General features: G+C 37.0%; 1 protein-coding gene across 1 annotated transcript in view; it reads right to left on the bottom strand.

Annotated features, from left to right (window-relative positions):
* The window catches only part of SNAP91 (synaptosome associated protein 91), a 158,640-nt gene that overhangs the window by 52,332 nt on the left and 86,264 nt on the right, over nt 1–20,044 (bottom strand). Inside the window, exons 12-13 of the mRNA XM_033867520.2 lie at nt 12,006–12,115; nt 9,443–9,561 (exon numbers count right to left, since the gene is read on the bottom strand). Of these exons, the coding sequence (XP_033723411.1) occupies nt 9,443–9,561; nt 12,006–12,115 (229 nt within the window). The remainder of the gene's footprint in view (nt 1–9,442; nt 9,562–12,005; nt 12,116–20,044) is intronic.

Genomic DNA, 20,044 nt, shown 5'->3' on the forward strand with positions numbered 1-20,044 from the left:
ATTATAACTTATTCCTTATAATGTGTCTTAGAAAAAAGTACTTGAAGATGAATATAAATAAAAATGTTACAATGCAATTTAAAAAGATTTCACCAAGGGATTTTCTTTTTCATTTATTATTATTTTGGTGCCAAACAAACCAATCAAACAAAAAGGACACAATTTCTCTTCAGCTTGATGCTGGAGAATACAGTGAAAGGAGACAGTTTACAATTTCACTGTTTATTCATTCAAGTTCTAAATCACTAAACAACTAAATGTTTAATAAGTTCTAAAAATTACAGTGTGAACAATCTACTGATTTAATTAGTTGAGAGAATTAGAGTTAACACATTCATATAATACTGAAAAAAAATTTTGTATAACCCTACAAATTTATAATTAATACTAAATTTTAAATTATAAAAGTTCTATGAAAGTCATTTATATGAATTTTATGGCAGAGAAAACCTGATTTAAGGATATGGATTTGAAGCATTCTTAAATAAATAGGAAAACATGATACACTGTATAAGATACCGTGGCAATGAAAATTATTAGTAAACTGAAATAATCAAACATTTCTGAAAGATGAAGCTCAGAATGAAAAAACATGAAAACCAGAAGGCCCTTATAAAATCTCTTCAACAAAAATATTTTCCTTTACCAATTGAAATTTAATAAAGTTAAGAGTAGCTGAAAGAAAATTTTTATTAAGAAAATGATAGCTATAGGCTTAGGAGTTGAACGTTTCAACAAAGGAGAAGTTTTAAGTATTTAAATGGAAAAGCACCAATATTTAAATGCTTATAAATATAGTTAGCAACTCTGTTTCACAAGTAGTTATTTTTGCTTACTTTGTTACCACAAAAACTTGGAAATAAAACCAAGAGATCATAGCAGGTAGTGTTGATGTTATATTGCCAATGTCTACCAAACTCACCCAAGGATTATTTAATTACCTGTGGAAATGTATCTTCATTTGATGCTGCAATTTAACTGTTAATTAAGGACTCTGATTCTGAAATGATATACTGAGTTACAGTTCTTGTCTGCTAGTGATGTTCTGTCTGGGAGAAAAGATAACCTCAAGACATGATTTTTACTGCTCTACTGGACATTAACCAGTTTTGTACTTAACCTAGCCATCTTATTTTAACATTTCCTTTCAAATGTCTATAAATACCCAGTTCCTCAAAACGCTCTTTGAGCCAGCTTTATCATCTTACCGGTTTCCTCATCAGCCAGTTAATGTCTTTTACCAGTGCTGTTTTTCCCCACCCCCTTCAGGTTTATGGAGGTATAAGTGACATATAAAAATTGTATATATTTAAGATGCACAATGTGATGATTTGATATACATATACATTATGAAAAGATTACCACAATCAAATTAACACATCTATCATCTCACATAGTTACTGTATTTTTGTAGTGCAAATACTTAAGATTCACTCTTAGCAAATTTTAAGTATACGATACAGTATTATTAAATATGGTAACCATACTGTATATAAGATCTCCAAAACTTATTCATCTTACAACTGACCCTTTGTACCCTTTGACCGTCTTCCCATTCCATGCCCTGCCCTCCGTCGCCCACCACCAGCCTCTGGCAACCACCCTTCTACTTTCTGCATCTATGAGTTTAGATTTCACACAGAAGTGAGATCATACATATTTGTCTTTCTGTGCCTGGTTTATTCACTTAGCATAATGTCCTCCATGTTCATCCGTACTGTAACAAATAGGAGGACTTGTTTTTAAAGGACTAAATAATTAATATTCCATTGAACATATACAATGGGTTTCTTTTATATCCTTTTGTCTGTTGACAGACACTTAGGTTATTTTTATATCTTGGCTATTGTGGATAATGCTGTAATGAACATGGGGGTGCAGATCTCCATCCATCCAGAAGTGAGACTGGCGAATCATGTGACAGTTCTATTTTCAATTCTTTGAGGAACCTCTATATTTTTTCCATGATGGTTGTACAGCCACTATGGAGAACAGTATGGAGGCTCCTTAAAAGACTAAAAATAGAATTACCATATGACCCAGCAATCCCACTGGGCATATACTGGGCATATACCCTGAGAAAACCATAATTCAAAAAGATACATGTACCACAATGTTCACTGCAGCACTACTTACAATAGCCAGGACATGGAACCAACCTCAATATCCATCGACAGGTGAATGGATAAAGAAGATGTGGTATATACATACAATGGAATATTACTCAGCCATAAAAAGGAACGAAATTGAATTATATGTAACGAGGTGGATGGACCCAGAGTCTGTCATACAGAGGGAAGTAAGTCAGAAAGAGAAAAATACCATATGCTAAAGCACATATATGGAATCTAAAAAAATGGTACTGACGAACCTAATGGCAGGGCAGGAATAAAGACGCAGACGTAAAGAACGTACTTGAGGACTTGGCATGGGGAAGGGGAAGTAGGGATGAAGTGAGAGAGTTGCATTGAAATATATACGCTACCAAACATAAAACGGATGGTTAGTGGGAAGCTGCTGTATAGCATAAGGAGATCAGCTCAATGCTTTGTGATGACCTAGAGGGGTGGGATAGGAAGGGTGGGAGGGAGGCTCAAGAGGGAGGGGATATGGGGATATATGTATACGTATAGCTGATTCACTATGTTGTATAGCAGCAACTGACACAACATTGTAAAGCAATTATACTCCAATAAAAAAAATTTAAAAATAAAAATAAATAAAAAATAAACTATAATGGCTGCACCAATTTACATCTCCAGCAACAATGAATAATGGTTCCCTTTTCTCCACTCCCTCACCAAACACTTGTTATCTCTTGTGTTTTTGATAACAGTTATCCTAACAAGTGTGGGGTGCTATCTCTGTGGTTCTGATTTGCATTTTCCTAATGATTAATGACAGTGAACACCTTTTCATATACTTTTTGGCCATTTGCATACCTTGTTTGGAAAATGTCTATTTATGTCCTTTGCCCATTTTAAAATCAAGTTATTTGGGTTTTTTTTTTTTTTTTTTTTACAAATATTTTCTCCCATTCCACAGGCTGCACTTTTATTTTGTTGTTTCCTTTGCTGTGTAGAAGTTTTTTAGTTTGAATGTGGTCTTACTCGCTTATTTTTGCTTTTGTTGCCTGTGATTTTTGGTGGCAAATAAAAAAATTCACTGCTAAGACCAATGTCTAGGAGTTTTTTCCCTGTTTTCTTCAAGGAGTTTTACGGTTTCAGATCTTGTATTTAAGTCTTTAATCCATTTGAGTTAATTTTTGTGTATGATGTAAGATAAGGTTCCAATTTCATTCTTTTGCACATAGATATCTAGTTTTCCCAACACCATTTATTAAAGAGACTATCTGTTCCCTGTTGTGTATTCTTGGCTTCCTTGTCAAAGGTTAGCTAACTGAATATGCATGGGTTTATTTCTGGGCTCTCTATTCTCTTGTTCTGTTGGTTGAGGTGTCTGTTTTCATGCCAGTACCATCCCATTTTGGTTACTATAGCTTTGAAATATAGGTTGATTTCAGGAAGTTTGATGCCTCCAGCCTTATTTTTCTTCCTCAAGATTCCTTTGGCTATTTTGTGTCTTTTGTGGTCTGTATGAACACAAAATTTTTTTTCTATTAATAGGAAAAGGCCATTACAATTTTTCTAGGGATTGCAATGAATCTGTAGATCACTTTGGGTAGTATGGACATTTTAACAATATTAATTCTTCTAATCCATGAACACAGGATATCGTTCCATTTATTTGTATCTTCAATTTCTTTCATCAATGTCTTATAGTTTTCAGTGTACAGGTTTTTCACCTCTTTGGTTAAATTTATTCCTAAGTATTTTATTCTTTTTGATGCTGCTCTAAATGGGATTGTTTTCTTCATTTCTTTTTCAGATAGTTTGTTCTTAGTGTATAGAAATGCAGTTGATTTTTGTACATAAATTGTGTATCCCGAACTTACTGAATTCGTTTATTAGTTCTAACAGTTTTTTGGTGGAGTCTTTTGGGTTTCTACATATAAGATTATGTCATCTGAAGAGACAGTTTTATTTCTTCTTTTCCTATTTGGATGCATTTTATTTCTTTTTCTTGACTAACTGCTCTTGTTTAGACTTCCAGTACTACGTCGAATAGAAGTGGAGAGAGTAGGCATCCTTGTCTTGTTCCTAATCTTAGAGGAAAAGGTTACAGCTTTTCATCATTAAGTATCATGTCAGCTGTGGACTTGTCATATATGCCCTTTATTATGTTGAGATACATTCCTTATTTACCTAATTTGTTAAGAGTTTTTATCATGAAAGGTTATTAAATTTTGTTAAGTGCTTTTTCTGCATCTATTGAGATGATCATATGATTTTTACCCTTCATTCTGTAATGTGGTGTGTATCACTTGCATATGTTGAACCATCCTTGCATCCCAGGGATAAATCCCACTTGATCATGGTGTATGACCCTTTTAATTTGCTGCTGAATTCAGTTTTCTAATGTTTTGTGAAGGATTCTTGCAGCTATGTTCTTGTAGTATCTGTATATGGCTTTAGAATGAGTGTAAAACTAGCTTCAAAAAATAAGTTTGCAAGTATTCCCTCCTTTTAAATTTTTTGGGAAGAGTGTGAGTAGGACTGGCATTAATTCCTGTTTAAATGTTTGGTAGAATTCACCCATGAAGCTATATGGTCATGGGTTTTTCTTTGCTGGGAGGTTTTTGATTACCGCTTCAATTTCCTTATTTCACATGGGTCTGTTCAGATTTTCTATTTCTTCATGATTCTGTCTTGGTCAATTGTACCTTTCTAGGAATTTATCCATTTCTTTTAGGTTACCCAATTATGGCATAAATTGCTCACAGTAGTCTCTTATGATTCTTTGTATTTTTATGGTATCAGCTATAATGTTTCTTCTTTCATTTATAATTTTATTTTTGAGTTGTTGCTCTTTTTTTCTTGGTTAGTCTAGCTGTAAGAAATTTTATCTTTTCAGAAAACCAACCCTTAGTTTTGTTGATCTTTTCTATTGTCTTTCTAGTCTCTATTTCATTTACTTCTGCTCTAATCTTTATTACGTCCTCCCTTCTGCTATCTTTTGGCTGTTTGCTCTTTGTCTAGTTCTGTGAGATGTAAAGCTAGATTGTTTATTTGAGATCTTTCTTTTTCTTAATGGAGGCATTTAGCGCTATAAATGTCCCTCTTAGAACTGCTTTTGCAGAATCATGTAAGTTTTGATATGTTGTGTTTCCATTTTCCTTTGTCTCAAGATTCTTTTTAATTTCTTTTTGATTTCTTCTTTGATCCATTGGTTGGCTGTATGTTATTTAATCTCCGCATATTTGCGAATTTTCAAAATTTTCTTCTGTTACTGATTTCTAGTTTCATACCACTGAAGGTCAGAAATGATACTTGATATGACTTCAATCTTCTTTAATTTGTTAAGAAATTTTTAGTGTCCCAACATATGATCTACCCTGGAGAATGTTCTGTGTGCACCTGAGGAGAATGTATATTCTGCTGTGTTGGATGAAATTTTCTGTTTATGCCTATTAGGTCCATGTGGGGTAAACTGTTATTCAAGTTTGCTATTTTCTTACTGATTTCTGTCTGGATGATCTATCTATTGTTGAAATTGGCATATTGAAGCCCCCCACTATTACTGTATGGTTGTCTATTTCTCCCCTCAGTTCTGTTAATATTTGCTTTATATATTTAGATATTTTGATGTTTATACCCTCTTGATGAATTGATTTTATCATTATATAGTGATTTTCTTTGTTTCTTGTGATAGATTTTGACTGCAAATCTTTTCCCATCCCTTTACCTTGCCTATGTATGTCCTTAAAGTTAAAAGGAGTCTCTTGTAGGCACTAGATTGTTGGATCTTGTTTTTTGTTTTTTTTAACATCCACTGAACTACTCTATTATTTGATAGGAGAATTTAATCCATTTAAATTTACAGTATTTATAGGTAAGGACTTACTATTGTCATTTTGTTTACTGTTTTCTGACCATTCTGTAGTTCCTTTGTTCTTTTCTTCTTCTCTTGCTCTCTTCCTTTGTGACTTGATGATTTTCCTCAGTGGCATGCTTTGATTCCTTTCTCTTTATTTTTAGTATCTAGTAGAGGTTTTTTTCTTTGTGTTTACCATGGGGCTTACGTAAAACATCTTATAGTTTTAACAGTCTATTTTAAGCTGATAACAACTTAACTTCAATCACATACAAAAAGTATGGACACCTCTACCTTTCTCTACTCTCCACATATTATCCACCCTACATCTTTTTATATTGTGTATGTAGTAGCAAACTATTGTAGCTTTAGTTATTTTAAATTCTCTTGTCTTTTAACTTTCACACCAGGGTTAAAACTGATTTACCTACTACATTTACAGTATTAGAGTATTCTGAATTTGACGACAAATTTACCTTTACCAGTGAGTTTGATACAGTTGACCCTTGAACAGCAAAGGGGTTATGGGAGCCAACCACCCATGCAGTCAAAAATCCACCTATACATTTACAGTTGGTCCTCCATATCCACAGTTCTGCAGATTCAACGAACCATGTATTGTTTAGTTGTGTATTACATATTTAGTGGAAAAAAAATCTGTGTATAAGTGGACTCTCACAGTTCAAACTCATGTTGTTCAAGGGATGTACCTTCATACATTTTCTCATTGTTATTTAGCATCCTTTTGTTTTATTTTAAAGAAATCCCTTTAGCATTTCCTGTAAGACAGGTCTAGTGGTGAAGAATTCTCTCAGATTTTGTTTGTCAGGTAATGTCTTTTTCTCGCCTTCACTTCTGAAGAACAACTTTGCCAGGTATAGTATTCTTGGTTGGCAGTTTTTTTCTTTCAGGACTTTTATTATATCATGCTACTTACTCCTGGCCTGCAAGGTTTCTGCTGAGAAATATGCTGATAGCTTTATCAGGGTTCCCTTGTATGTGAGGAGGTGCTTTTCTCTTGTTGTTTTCAAAAGTTTCTCTTTGTCTTTGACTTCTGACAATCTGATTAAACACTGTGTCTCAGGTAATATTCTTTGGATTGATCTTGCTTGGAGACTTTTGAACTTCATGAATTTAAATGTCCATATCCCTCCCATGATTTATGAAGTTTTTAGCCATTATCTTTAAATAAGCTTTCTTCTCTTTCTCACTTTCTTCTCTTTCTGGGATTCCCATAATGCATATATTAATTAATTTTATGGCATCCCATAGGTCCTGTATACATCACTTTTTTCCTTTTTGTTCCTTTAATTGGCTATTTTCTAACACTCTATCTTTGAGTCTGTTGATTCTTTACTCTGTCTGATCAAGTAAGCTCTCTACTGAGTTTTTCTTTTCAGTTCAGTCATAGTATTCTGTTTTGTTCAGAATTTCTGTTTTGTTCCCTTTTATGGTTTCTATTTTCTTATTTTGTTCATGTGTACTTTTCTTGACTTAATTTTGTTGCCTATTTGTGTTCTCTTGTATTTCATTGAGTTTCTTAAAGATAATTATTTTTAATTTGTTATCAAGCTATGTAGAGATCTCCATTTATTTAGGGTAAGTTATTAGAGATTCACTAGTTTCCTTTGGCAGTGTCATGTCTGTTTGCCTGATTCTTCATATTCTGTGTAGCCCTCTGTTGGTGTCTGTGCATCTGAAGGAGCAAACACCTCTTCCTGTTTTTAAACACTGGTTTTGGCAGGCCTTCTCCTGTCAGGTCCCTGGGCTGATGATACTGACTCTGGGATTGCAGTTGAGTGGGGTTGGGGCTGGGTCATGTGGCTGCTTCTGGGTCTGCTGTAGTGTCCATGGTAGTGGGCCTGTTACCAGGGGCTTGGGTGGGTATAGATCCTGCCTCCTGGTCCCTGAGCGGACAGGACTGCCTTCACGACCTTGGTTAGTAGGGCTGGAGCTGGGACAAGGGTCCACTTCAGGATATGCAGTTGGGTTCAGAGATGGTGGGCTTGTTACCAGGTACGTGTCTGGGTGTAGCTCCTGCTGGGTCTCCGGCTAGGCCAGACTAGCCCTGGACTGCAGCTAAGTGGGGCTAAATGAAGTGAGAAGGTTGCTTTAAGGTCCACAGTGGGGACCAAGATCTATAGGCCTGCCCATAGGGGCATGGATGAGTGTGTCTCCCACAAGGTCCCTGGGTGGGTAGGACTGAGGGGCTGGAGCCTAGTCACAAGGCTGCTTCAGGATCTGAGCTTGGATTAAGGTCACTGGGCCTGCCTCTGGGGGCACAGACAGATGTGTCTCCTGCTGGATCCCTGGGCAGGCAGGACTGCTCCTGGACCATGACTGAGAGAGGCTGGAGCTGGGTCACAGGCAGTTTCAGGGTCCACAGTTGAGACCAAGGACAGGAGGCCTGTTACCCAAGGCATGGGTGTGTACACTCCTCCCTGGTCCCTTGGAAGATGTTACTGGTGGCAGGATCATGGCCAAACAGGACTGTAGTGAGTCCACAGGGGCATGGCAGTGTTTCCAGGTCTGTTGCCAGGACCAGCGCTGGCAGGCCTCCCACCTGGGAGTAGGCTTGCCTTCTCAAATCAACTGTTCTTGGTCTTGGGCTCCACTTGGGCTTTGCAACCTTTTACCTGGATCCCAAAGCTCCCACAAAGGCACTTTTATCTGTGGGTGGCTGCCAAAGTACTGTTCCTATGGGGAGATATGATGGGACACCTCCTGTGTCAGTCCCTCTGTGTTGTTTCCCTCTATGTTGTTCCTATGAGCCATTTTCAAACTTAAACAATTTTTTATTTTGATAGTTTGATGTAGTAGAGTATGTTATTTAACACCAACTCTGTGAAGCTTTGAGAATTAAGCAGTAATTAACTTAATTTTTATACTGGTATTAAATATGTTTAATTAAAAACATATAAAAGCTTAATTTTTTCCCCCAAGATCCATGAATAAAATGGAAATCGAGCACTTAGGTGTGATTCCTCTTAATTAGTTTAGGACGGATATTTTCTGGCACCAAGAAGAATCTATCCCAGATTTCAACTGCATGAAGTCAAATACAATGTGAATAAAACCAGTTAAGGTCTAAAGGAATCCATGAAGGAGACCATATCTGGACAAACCAAATTCGAAATGCTGCCTCTGAGTAATCCCATAAGTTCATGGGAACACCCAACCTTCTAAGGCCTGCATCTCTAGGGAGCAACTACTAAAAATAATCAGAATCTGAGAACAGCGAAGCAAAAATACTCCCATTGTTCCAGCTTTTAAACTAAAAAAACGGTATGATTACTTGCATATTTTAACTGTATTATGGGTACTTTTTCTGTCTTTGTCTCGCTGTCTCAATATATATTTCAATCAATCAATCAATCAATGCCATTCTTAACATTTTCTCCCCGAGTTTCTAGCACCATTTTGGATAATCAGAAGGTAAGTATAACAATTACAGCCTGAATAAAAACAACTAAATAGAAAAATGGCATGGTTGCCTGGTTTCACTCACCCCCCCACGCAGTGGCGCCTCCTGAAGGTGGTGCTGGTGCTGGTGTCGCGGCTGCTGCCGCCCCTGCAGAGGAGAAGTCTGGCTGCAGGTCCAGGAGATCACTAGATGGTTTAGAAGCGCTGAAAGGAAAATATGATTTTAAAATCAGATTTTGAAATTTTAAAACGTAAAGATGCTTTTTAAATAAAGACTTATGCAGAAAACATCACAGATTTTGGCTATTTTAAATTCAGTAAGAGAATAATATTTTGTAAAGTACAGCAGTAAAGCATATGTTCCTCTATACTGAGAGTTGGCAAACAACTTTTGTAAAGGGCCAGATACTAAAAATTTTAGGTTTGCGAGCCAGACAGTCTCTATCGCTATTCGACTCTGCCAGTGCAGAGTGAAATAAGACACAGGCAGTACGTAAGCAAATGAACATGCTTTTGTTCCAATAAAAATTTATTTACAGAAAAAGACAGTGGGCTAGATTTGATCTATGGGCCATCGTTTGCCAACTCTTGCAAAGTTAAATTATACCTCAAGCAATGGGTCACTCAGCAAATCACAGAGCAGAAATTAAAAGGGAAAATCTAAATGCCTCAAAATAAGGGGGAATTTTAAACATGTTATGTCCACTGGGTAGCATCTGAAGTGCTGGTTATGAGGGCTGTGACAAAAGGAAACGTACTCCAAATAATAAAGGTAAGAGAATTATTGGTAATTTTTTTCCTTTTCTCTATTTTCTGAAGTTTTTTTGTATGCTTTTTTTGTAGTGTGGTAAATAATTCTTAACTTGAAAAGAATTTATAAACCAAAGAATACTAAAATGAATAATCACTATTGTACCTTTTTTCTAAGTTAAACTACAACACATCAAGTTTGCCTATAAGAGACCTCACCTAAAAATAATTCCATATTTTTCACTCTTATTCAATTGGGGCTGTGCTTTTCAAAGCTCCTCCACCTAAAGAAGTTCCAAGGAGGAGCCTAGAGCGTTGTTACTCAAAGTGTAGTTTCCAAACTAGCAGCATCCTGGGACCTTGTTAGAAATGCAAAATCCCAGGCTTAACCATTATCTACTACATCAGTCTTCATTTTACTACAACCCCAGGGGTTTCACTGTACAGTCAGGTTTAAAGGAGCACTGGCTTAAAGGCTGCCAGACCAGGTACTAAGCCATCAGGGTCCCAGGTGCCCCACCCCTCCTCATAAATAGCCATTCCATCTTTATCTTTTTTACGTGTTAGATTTCCGAGCAATATTTTTTGGAAAAAAGGATTCTGCTGCTTAAAAAAAAAAAGTTTCAAGACCCCTGAAACTTGCCTAGTTTTGATGTCTATTTCATCAATACGACTGGTCTAAGAGCCAGAACAGGGAAACATTTATTATTAAGACTGGAATCAAAGCTTTTATAAGAAGCAATTTATCTTAGTATAGAGGCAGAAAGGACTTGGCTTTACCGAGCCTGTGCTCATGAAAGCAGAATTAAGCAAGTAGAGGGTAACGTGCATCGTTAACACGCACACATCATGGGGCTTTATTGCTCAGTTCAAAATTCACGTCTTCAAATACAGGGCATTCATAATCAGAGTCACAGATACTACAAGATGGGACTCGAATGCTCTCAAGGCTAAAGAACCAAACAAAGAGTTGACCTAAATTATTACCTGAGGAAGCCTCTCTGAGTTGGGGCTTCATTTCAGGTGGCCCAGAGATTTTACAGAAAGCACAGTCATCCCTCCCCTTTCTCACTACTGTTCTGACCTTTAGGCACTACGAAAGCAATAAGGGGGCTTCCCTGGTGGTGCAGTAGATAAGACTCCACGCTCCCAATACGGGGGCCCGGATTTGATCCCTGGTCGGGGAACTAGATCCCATATGCATGCCGCAACTAAGAGTTCACATGCCACAACTAAGGAGCCCTGGAGCTGCAATTAAGCATTCCTGGAGCCTCAACTAAGGAGCCCACGAGCCACAACGAAGGAGCCCACCTGCCACAACTAAGGAGCCCATGAGCCACAACTAAGGAGCCTGTCTGCCGCAACTAAGACCTGGTGCAACCAAATAAATAAATAAATATTTTAAAAAAGCAATTAGGCACATCCTGATGGTTTCTTCCTACCGCCAGAGTTTGAGTTCCTCATATGCACCAGCTAATTGGCCTGCAACTACAAGCATTTCATTTCACTTCACTTCCTTTCATCTCATTTCTTGGCACTTTAAGACACCCTTTAAATTTCACACAAGAAGAAACTAATTTCAGAAGACACTGTCCATATCATCCATTTCAGAAGAACCTGAAGTGTGTGCATCTTTCTTCCACTTCCTTTGCCAAATGTGTGAGCACCAAGGTGATTTCCACAGCTTACGTCTTTCTTACACTTTGAGAGGTACAAGCCTAAGTAACTGTATGAAGTATAGAAGAACTTAGTCTATGTACCTGAAAATAACCCCAAATATCACACATTTACTAGGACTACATCTCATTTTGTGAAGTCACTGGGTTTGGTACACAAAAATAAAATGAAAACCTGATCATAATATTAATAAACGGTTCGCTGCATTCTCATGAACTAACCTGACTGGTACAGCCGCAGATGCAGTTGCAAACAAATCAACTGAAGGGGATGTGTCAATAGTTTTAGCTGGTGTAGAATTAGGCGACGTAACAGTTGTGGCTGGAGAAGACTGAAAGGGAAGATGCAAAGCACACTCTGGTCAGATTTGAATCTACAGGACACAAGGCAAGAGGACCTCCAATTTTCAGACCCATGCCATTCCCAGCAATTTTCTGGTTGCTCCTCGTGGGAGAAATAACTCAAGAAAATTTGAAATTGAGAACTGTAATAAATAATCAATACTGGACAAAACATGTTTCAAATTTTAAAAGTTATATGTAATTTACATAAAATTATGAAAAAAAATAATTGGCCTAACGTTGCAATGACTTCTATGCATGTATTTACAGTTAAAGCCAAACAATAAATTAGGAGTTTGGGATTAACAGATACACACTACTATATATAAAATAGATAAACAACAAGGTCCTACTGTATAGCACAGGGAACTTTATTCAGTAACTTGAAATAACTTATAATGGAAAACAATCTGAAGAAGAATACACAAACACACATATATACACATATACATATATATAAGGGGTGAATCACTTCGCTGAGCATCAGAAACTATCACAGCATTGTAAATCAACTACACTTCAATAAAAAAATAAAATAAAATAAAAGCCAAACATACTTTCTAAACATTAAATTAGTGGGAAAGATCTTGCTAGCTGCCAAAAATGGAAAAAAAAATTAATTGTAATGACTTCTGTGAAACCAAGGCCATTGTTTTCTTTTCTGCATCCTAAACAGATTTCATGTAAAGTCTTCTCAGATGCCTTTAAAATCTAGAAATGTAACTTACAAAATAGTTCACAGATGGCAGAGAACAATTCCCAAACAAGATTCAAGTCACCGACAGCTTGAGGATAGCCCATCACTAACATGAAACAGATAAAACTAAAAAAGTGAAATAAAACCTAACATTTATTGTCCTGGGCTGGTTTAAGAAGAGGACTTAATAGTCAGCTAATATATCAAAAAAAATGTTTGTTTAGTAACTACCCTAACTCTATTTGGTATATTTAATTTGCTTGTATTCACAAGAGAAAGATTAATAGCAATCTCAATCCAGTCCACCAATACTTAGCTCTGTAAGTGGAAACGAGACCTAACAGCAAGCAAAGTGCACAGAGACCAAGGTCAAGCAAGGGCCATCAGACACTGCTGTAACGGGACATCTAATGTCAAGTAGACCAAACTCAGAGGAAGTTTGAAAAAGAACAATTTAAGAAAAAGGACTGAGGAGATAAGAAATGTATAGGAGTTTCCAGACTTAGATAGTATCTGCTCAATAGCGGTTTGTCCAAGAATATAACTAATCAAGAAGTCAAAATCCAAAGATACACAAGTGCCAAGCGCTCAGCACTTCAAGAAAGACAAACCCATGAGCAGTATGGATGCTGTTGCTCAGAAAGGGTGAACTCAAGCTTTGCTCTTCACCCAAAATTTAAAATTTCCAAATGGAATGTGAAAGATTATCAAGGGGATAGAAAGGACTAACATTAATTTGCATGTCATCCATTGTGGACACTGACAACTCTGAAATAAAATCGTGGCTTTTTTTTTTAAACGAATATATGTGGGCTTCCCTGGTGGCACAGTGCTTAAGAATCCACCTGCCAATGCAGGGGACATGGGTTCAAGCCCTGGTCCAGGAAGATCCTACATGTCGTGGAGCAACTAGGCTGGTTCGCCACAAATACTGAGCCTGCGCTCTAGAGCTCACGAGCCACAACTAGTGAAGCCCGTGTGCCTAGAGCCCGTGCTCGGCAACAAGAGAAGCCACTGCAATGAGAAGCCTGCTCACCTCTACGAAGAGTAGCCCCTGCTTGCCGCAGCTAGAGAAAGCCCACGCACAGCAACGAAGACCCAGCACAGCCAAAAATAAAATAAATAAATTTATAAAAATAAACCAATACATGTAAATACCTTAGAAAGTGATGTTTATGAAACACCAGGGAGAACGTAATGACAGCAATGAATCTACCAATATAAATGCAGAAATGAAGGTCTTCAAAGGCTCATTGAAAACTGCCTTGTAATAATAAGCTCTGAAGAGATGTGGGAGGTATGAAAACAGAACCAAAATAATCCTGTTACTACAAGAAGAAAAGATGAAAATTCAATTTGGCCAAACTGCAGAAACAGACCATCCCAAAGGATTCCAGAATTTTACCACACTCTACTCAGTATTCGTATGGTGAAATTTTTCCACAGACATAATGATTTTATTCATTTTTCTTTTAATAGATTTTTATTGGAATAAAATTGCTTCACAATACAGTGTTAGTTTCAGTTGCATGACAAAGCAGATCGGCCATATGCATACACATGTCCCCACGTCCCCTCCCTCTTGAGCCTCCCTCCCATCCTCCCTATCCCACCCCGTAGGTCACCACAAAGCACCGAGCCGATCTCCCTGTGCTATGCTGCTGTTTCCCGCCAGCCAACTATTTTACATTTGGTAGTGTATATATGTCGATGGTACTCTCACTTCGCCCCAGCTTCGCCCTCCCACCCCACATCCTCAAGTCCATTCTCTACGTCTACCTCTTTATTCCTGCCCTGCAACTAGGTTCATCAGTACCATATGTATTTTTTTAGATTCCATATATATGCGTTAGCGTATCGTATTTTTCTCTTTCTGACTTACTTCACTCTGTATGACAGACTCTAGGTCCATCCACCTCACTACAAATAACTCAATTTCATTTCTTTTTCTGGCTGAGTAATATTCCATTGCATATACATGCCACATCTTCTTTATCCATTCATCTCTCGATGGACATTAGGTTGGTTCCATTTCCTGGCTATTGTAAACAGTGCTGCAGTGAACATTGTGGTACATTATCTCTTTTTGAATTATGGTTTTCTCAGGGTATATGCCCAGTACTGGGATTGCTGGGTCGTATGGCAGTTCTATTTTCAGTTTTTTAAGGAACCTCCACACTGTTTTCCATAATGGTTGGATCAACTGACATTCCCACCAACAGTGCAGGAGGGTTCCCTTTTCACTACACCCTTTCCAGCATTTATTGTTTCTAGATTTTTGGAAAATGGCCATTCTGATCAGCATGAGGTGATACCTCATTGTAGTTGTGATTTGCATTTTTCTAATAATTCGTGATGCTGAGCATCTTTCCATGTGTCTCTTGGCCAACTGTATGTTTTCCTTGGTGAATGTCTATTTAGGTCTTCAACCCATTTTTTTTTAACATCTTTATTGGAGTATAATTGCTTTATAATGGTGTGTTAGTAGTTTCTTCTTTATAACAAAGTAAATCAGTTACACATATATCTCCATATCTCTTCCCTCTTGTGTCTCCCTCCCTCCCACCCTCCCAATCCCACCCCTCTAGGTGGTCACAAAGCACCGAGCTGATCTGCCTGTGCTATGCGGCTGCTTCCCACTAGCTATCGATTTTATATTTGGTACTGTATATACGTCTTTGCCACTCTCTCACTTTGTCCCAACTTACCTTTCCCCCTCCCCGTGTACTCAAGTCCATTCTCTAGTAGGTCTGCATCTTTATTCCTGTCTTGCCCCTAGGTTCTTCATGATCTTCTTTTTTTTAGATCCCATATATATGTGTTAGCATAAGATATTTGTTTTTCTCTTTCTGACTTACTTCACTCTGTATGACAGGCTCTAGGTCCATCCACCTCACTACAAATAACTCAATTTCATTTCTTTTTCTGGCTGAGTAATATTCCATTGTATATATGTGCCATGTCTTCTTTATCCATTCATCTGGTGATGGACACTTAGGTTGCTTCCATGTCCTGGCTATTGTAAACAGTGCTGCAGTGAACATTGTGGTACATTATCTCTTTTTGAATTATGGTTTTCTCAGGGTATATGCCCAGTAGGGGGATTGCTGGGTCATATGGTAGTTGTATGTTTAGTTTCTTAAGGAACCTGCATACTGTTCTCCATAGCGGCTGTATCAATTTACATTCCTACCAACAGTGCAAGAGGGTTCCCTTTTCTCCACACCCTCTACAGCATTTACTGTTTTTAGATTTTTTGATGATGGCCATTCTGACTGGTGTGAGATGATATCACATTGTAGTTTTGATTTGCACTTCTCTGATTAATGATGTTGAGCATTCTTTCATGTGTTTGTTGGCAGTCTGTATATCTTCTTTGGAGAAATGGCTATTTAGGTCTTCCACCCATTTTTGGATTGGGTTGTTTGTTTTTTTGATATTGAGCTGCATGAGCTGCTTGTAAATTTTGGAGATTAATCCTTTGTCAGTTGCTTCATTTGCAAATATTTTCTCTCATTCTGAGGGTTGTCTTTTGGTCTTGTTTATGGTTTCATTTGCTGTGCAAAAGCTTTGAAGTTTCATTAGGTCCCATTTGTTTATTTTTGTTTTTATTTCCATTTCTCTAGGAGGTGGGTCAAAAAGGATCTTGCTGTGATTCATGTCAGTGTTCTGCCTATGTTCTCCTCTAAGAGTTTGATAGTGTCTGGACTTATGTTTAGGTCTTTAATCCATTTTGAGTTTATTTTTGTGTATGGTGTTAGGGAGTGTTCTAATTTCATTCTTTTACATGTAGCTGTCCAGTTTTCCCAGCACCACTTATTGAAGAGGCTGTCTTTTCTCCACTGTATATTCTTGCCTCCTTTATCAAAGATAAGGTGATCATATATGCATGGGTTTATCTCTGGGCTTTCTAACCTGTTCCATTGATCTATATTTCTGTTTTTGTGCCAGTACCATACTGTCTTGATTACTGTAGCTTTGTAGTATAGTCTGAAGTCAGGGAGCCTGATTCCTCCAGCTCTGCTTTTCGTTCTCAAGATTGCTTTGGCTATTCGGGGTCCTTTGTGTTTCCATAGAAATTGTGAAATTTTTTGTTCTACTTCTGTGAAAAATGCCAGTGGTAGTTTGATAGGGATTGCATTGAATCTGTAGATTGCTTTAGGTAGTATAGTCGTTTTCACAATGTTGATTCTTCCAATTCAAGAATACAGTATATCTCTCCATCTATTTGTAGCATCTTTAATTTCTTTCATCAGTGTCTTATAATTTTCTGCAAACAGGTCTTTTGCCTCCTTATGTAGGTTTATTCCTAGGTGTTTTATTCTTTTTGTTGCAATGGTAAATGGGAGTGTTTCCTTAATTTCACTTTCAGATTTCTCTTCATTAGTGTATAGGAATGCAAGAGATTTCTGCACATTAATTTTGTATCCTGCTACTTTTATCACATTCATTGATTAGCTCTAGTAGTTTTCTGGTAGCTTCTTTAGGATTCTCTCTGTATAGTATCGTGTCATCTGCAAACAGTGACAGCTTTACTTCTTCTTTTCCAATTTGATTCCTTTTATTTCTTTTTCTTCTCTGACTGCTGTGGCTAAAACTTGCAAAACTATATTGAATAATAGTGGTGAGAGTGGGCAACCCTGTCTTGTTCCTGATCTTAGTGGAAATGGTTTCAGTTTTTCACCACTGAGGACGATGTTGGCTGTGGGTTTGTCATATATGGCCTTTATTATGTTGAGGTAAGTTCCCTCTATGCCTACTTTCTGGAGAGTTTTTATCATAAATGGGTGTTGAATTTTGTTGAAAGCTGTCTCTGCATCTATTGAGATGATCATATGGTTTTTCTCCTTCAATTTGTTAATATGGTGTATCACATTGATTGATTTGCATATATTGAAGAATCCTTGCATTCCTGGGATAAACCCCACTTGAACATGGTGTACTTCCACCCATTTTTTAACTTGTTTTTTTGATATTGAGCTCCATGCACTATTTGTATATTTTGGAGATTAATCCTTTGTCTGTTGTTTCACTTACAAATATTTTCTCCCATTCTAAGGGTTGTCTTTTTGTCTTGTTTATGGTTTCCTTTGCTATGCAAAAGCTTTTAAGTTTAATTAAGTCCCATTTGTTTATTTTTGTTTTTACTTCTGTTCCTCTAGGAGGTGGGTCAAAAAAGATCTTGCTGTGGTTTATCTCAAAGAACGTTTTTCCTATGTTTTCCTCTAAGAGTTTTATAGTGTCTGGTCTTACATTTAAGTCTTTAATCCATTTGGAGTTTATTTTTGTGTACGGTGTTAGGGAGTGTTCTAATTTCATTCTTTTACGTGTAGCTCTCCAGTTTTCCGAGCACCATTTATTGAAGAGACTGTCTTTTCTCCGTTGTATATCCTTGACTCCTTTGTCATAGATTAGTTGACTACAGGTGTGTGGATTTATCTCTGGGCATTCTATCCTGTACCATTGATCTATATTTCTGTTTTTGTGCCAGTACCATACTGTCTTGATTACTGTATCTCTGTGGTATAGTTTGAAGTTGGGGAGCCTTATTCCTCCAACTCTCTCTTTCTTTCTCAATATTACTTTAGCTATTCCGGGTCTTTTGTGTTTCCATACGAATTGTAAAATTTTCTGTTCTAATTCTGTGAGGAATGCTATGGTTGTTTGCTAGGGACTGCACTGAATCTGTAGATTGCTTTTGGTAGTACAGTCATTTTCACAATATTGATTCTTCCAATCCACGGACATAGTATATTTCTCCATCTGTTTATGTCATCTTTGATTTCTTTCATCAGTGTTTTGTAGTTTTCTGAGTACAAGTCTTTCACATCTGTAGGCAGGTTTATTCCTAGGTATTTTATTCTTTTTGTTGCAATGGTAAATGGGAGTGTTTCCTTAATTTCTCTTTCTGATTTTTCATTGGTGGTGTATAGGAATGCCAGACATTTCTGTGCATTAACTTTGTATCCTGCAACCTTACCAAATTCACTTATTTGTTCTAGTAGTTTTCTGGTGGCATCTTTAGGATTTTCTATGTATAGTATCATGCCACTGGCAAACAGTGACAGTTTTACTTCTTCTTTTCTGATTTGGATTCCTTTTATTTCTTTTTCTTCTGATTGCTGTGGCTAGGACTTCCAAAATTATGTTGAATAAAGCGGCGAGAGTGGACATCCTTGTCTTGTTCCTGATCTTAGAGGAAATGCTTTCAGTTTTTCACCATGGAGTATGATGCTTGCTGTGGGTTTGTCATATATGGCCTTTATAATGTTGAGGTAGGTTCCCTCTATGCCCAATTTCTGGAGAGTTTTTTTTTTATCATAAATGGGTGTTGAATTTTGTCAAAAGCTTCTTCTGCATCTATTGATATGATCATATGGTTTTTATTCCTTAATTTGTTAGTGTGGTGTTTCACATTGATTGATTTACATATATTGAAGAATGCTTGCATCCCTGGGATAAATCTCACTTGATCATGGTGTATGATCCTTTTAATGTGCTGTTGGATTCCACTTGCTAGTATTTTGTTCAGGATTTTTGCATCTGTGTGCATCAGTGATATTGGTCTATAATTTTCTTATTTTGCGATCTCTTCTGGTTTTGCTATCAGCATGATGGTGGCTTCATAGAATCCATTTGGGAGTATTTCTCCCTCTGCAATTTTTTGCAAGAGTCTGAGAAGGATGGGTGTTAGCTCTTCTCTAAATGTTTGCTAGAATTCACCTGTGGAGCCATCTGGTCCCGCACTTTTGTTTGTTGGAAGATTTTTAATTACCGTTTCAATTTCATTACTTGTGATAGATCTATTTATATTTTCGAATTCTTCCTGGTTCAGTCTTGGAAAATTTTACCTTTCCAAGAATTTTTCCATTTCTCTGTGGTTGTCCATTTTATTGGCATATAGTTGTTTGTAGTAGTCTCTTATAATCCTTTGTATTTCTGCAGTGTCAGTTGTGATTTTTCCTTTTTCATTTCTGATTTTATTGATTTGCATCCTCTCCCTTTTTTTCTTGATGAGTCTGGCTAAGGGTTTACCAATTTTGTTTATCTTCTCAAAGAACCAGTTTTTAGTTTTACTGACCTTTGTTACTGTTTTGTTTCTATTTCATTTATTTCTGCTCTGATCTTTATGATTTCTTTCCTTCTACTGACTTTGGGTTTTCTTTGTTCTTCCTTCTCCAGTTGTTTTAAGTGTAGGGTTAGATTGTTCATTTGAGATGTT

This window comes from Tursiops truncatus, chromosome 12, assembly GCF_011762595.2.
Source record: "Tursiops truncatus isolate mTurTru1 chromosome 12, mTurTru1.mat.Y, whole genome shotgun sequence".
NCBI lineage: Eukaryota > Metazoa > Chordata > Mammalia > Artiodactyla > Delphinidae > Tursiops > Tursiops truncatus.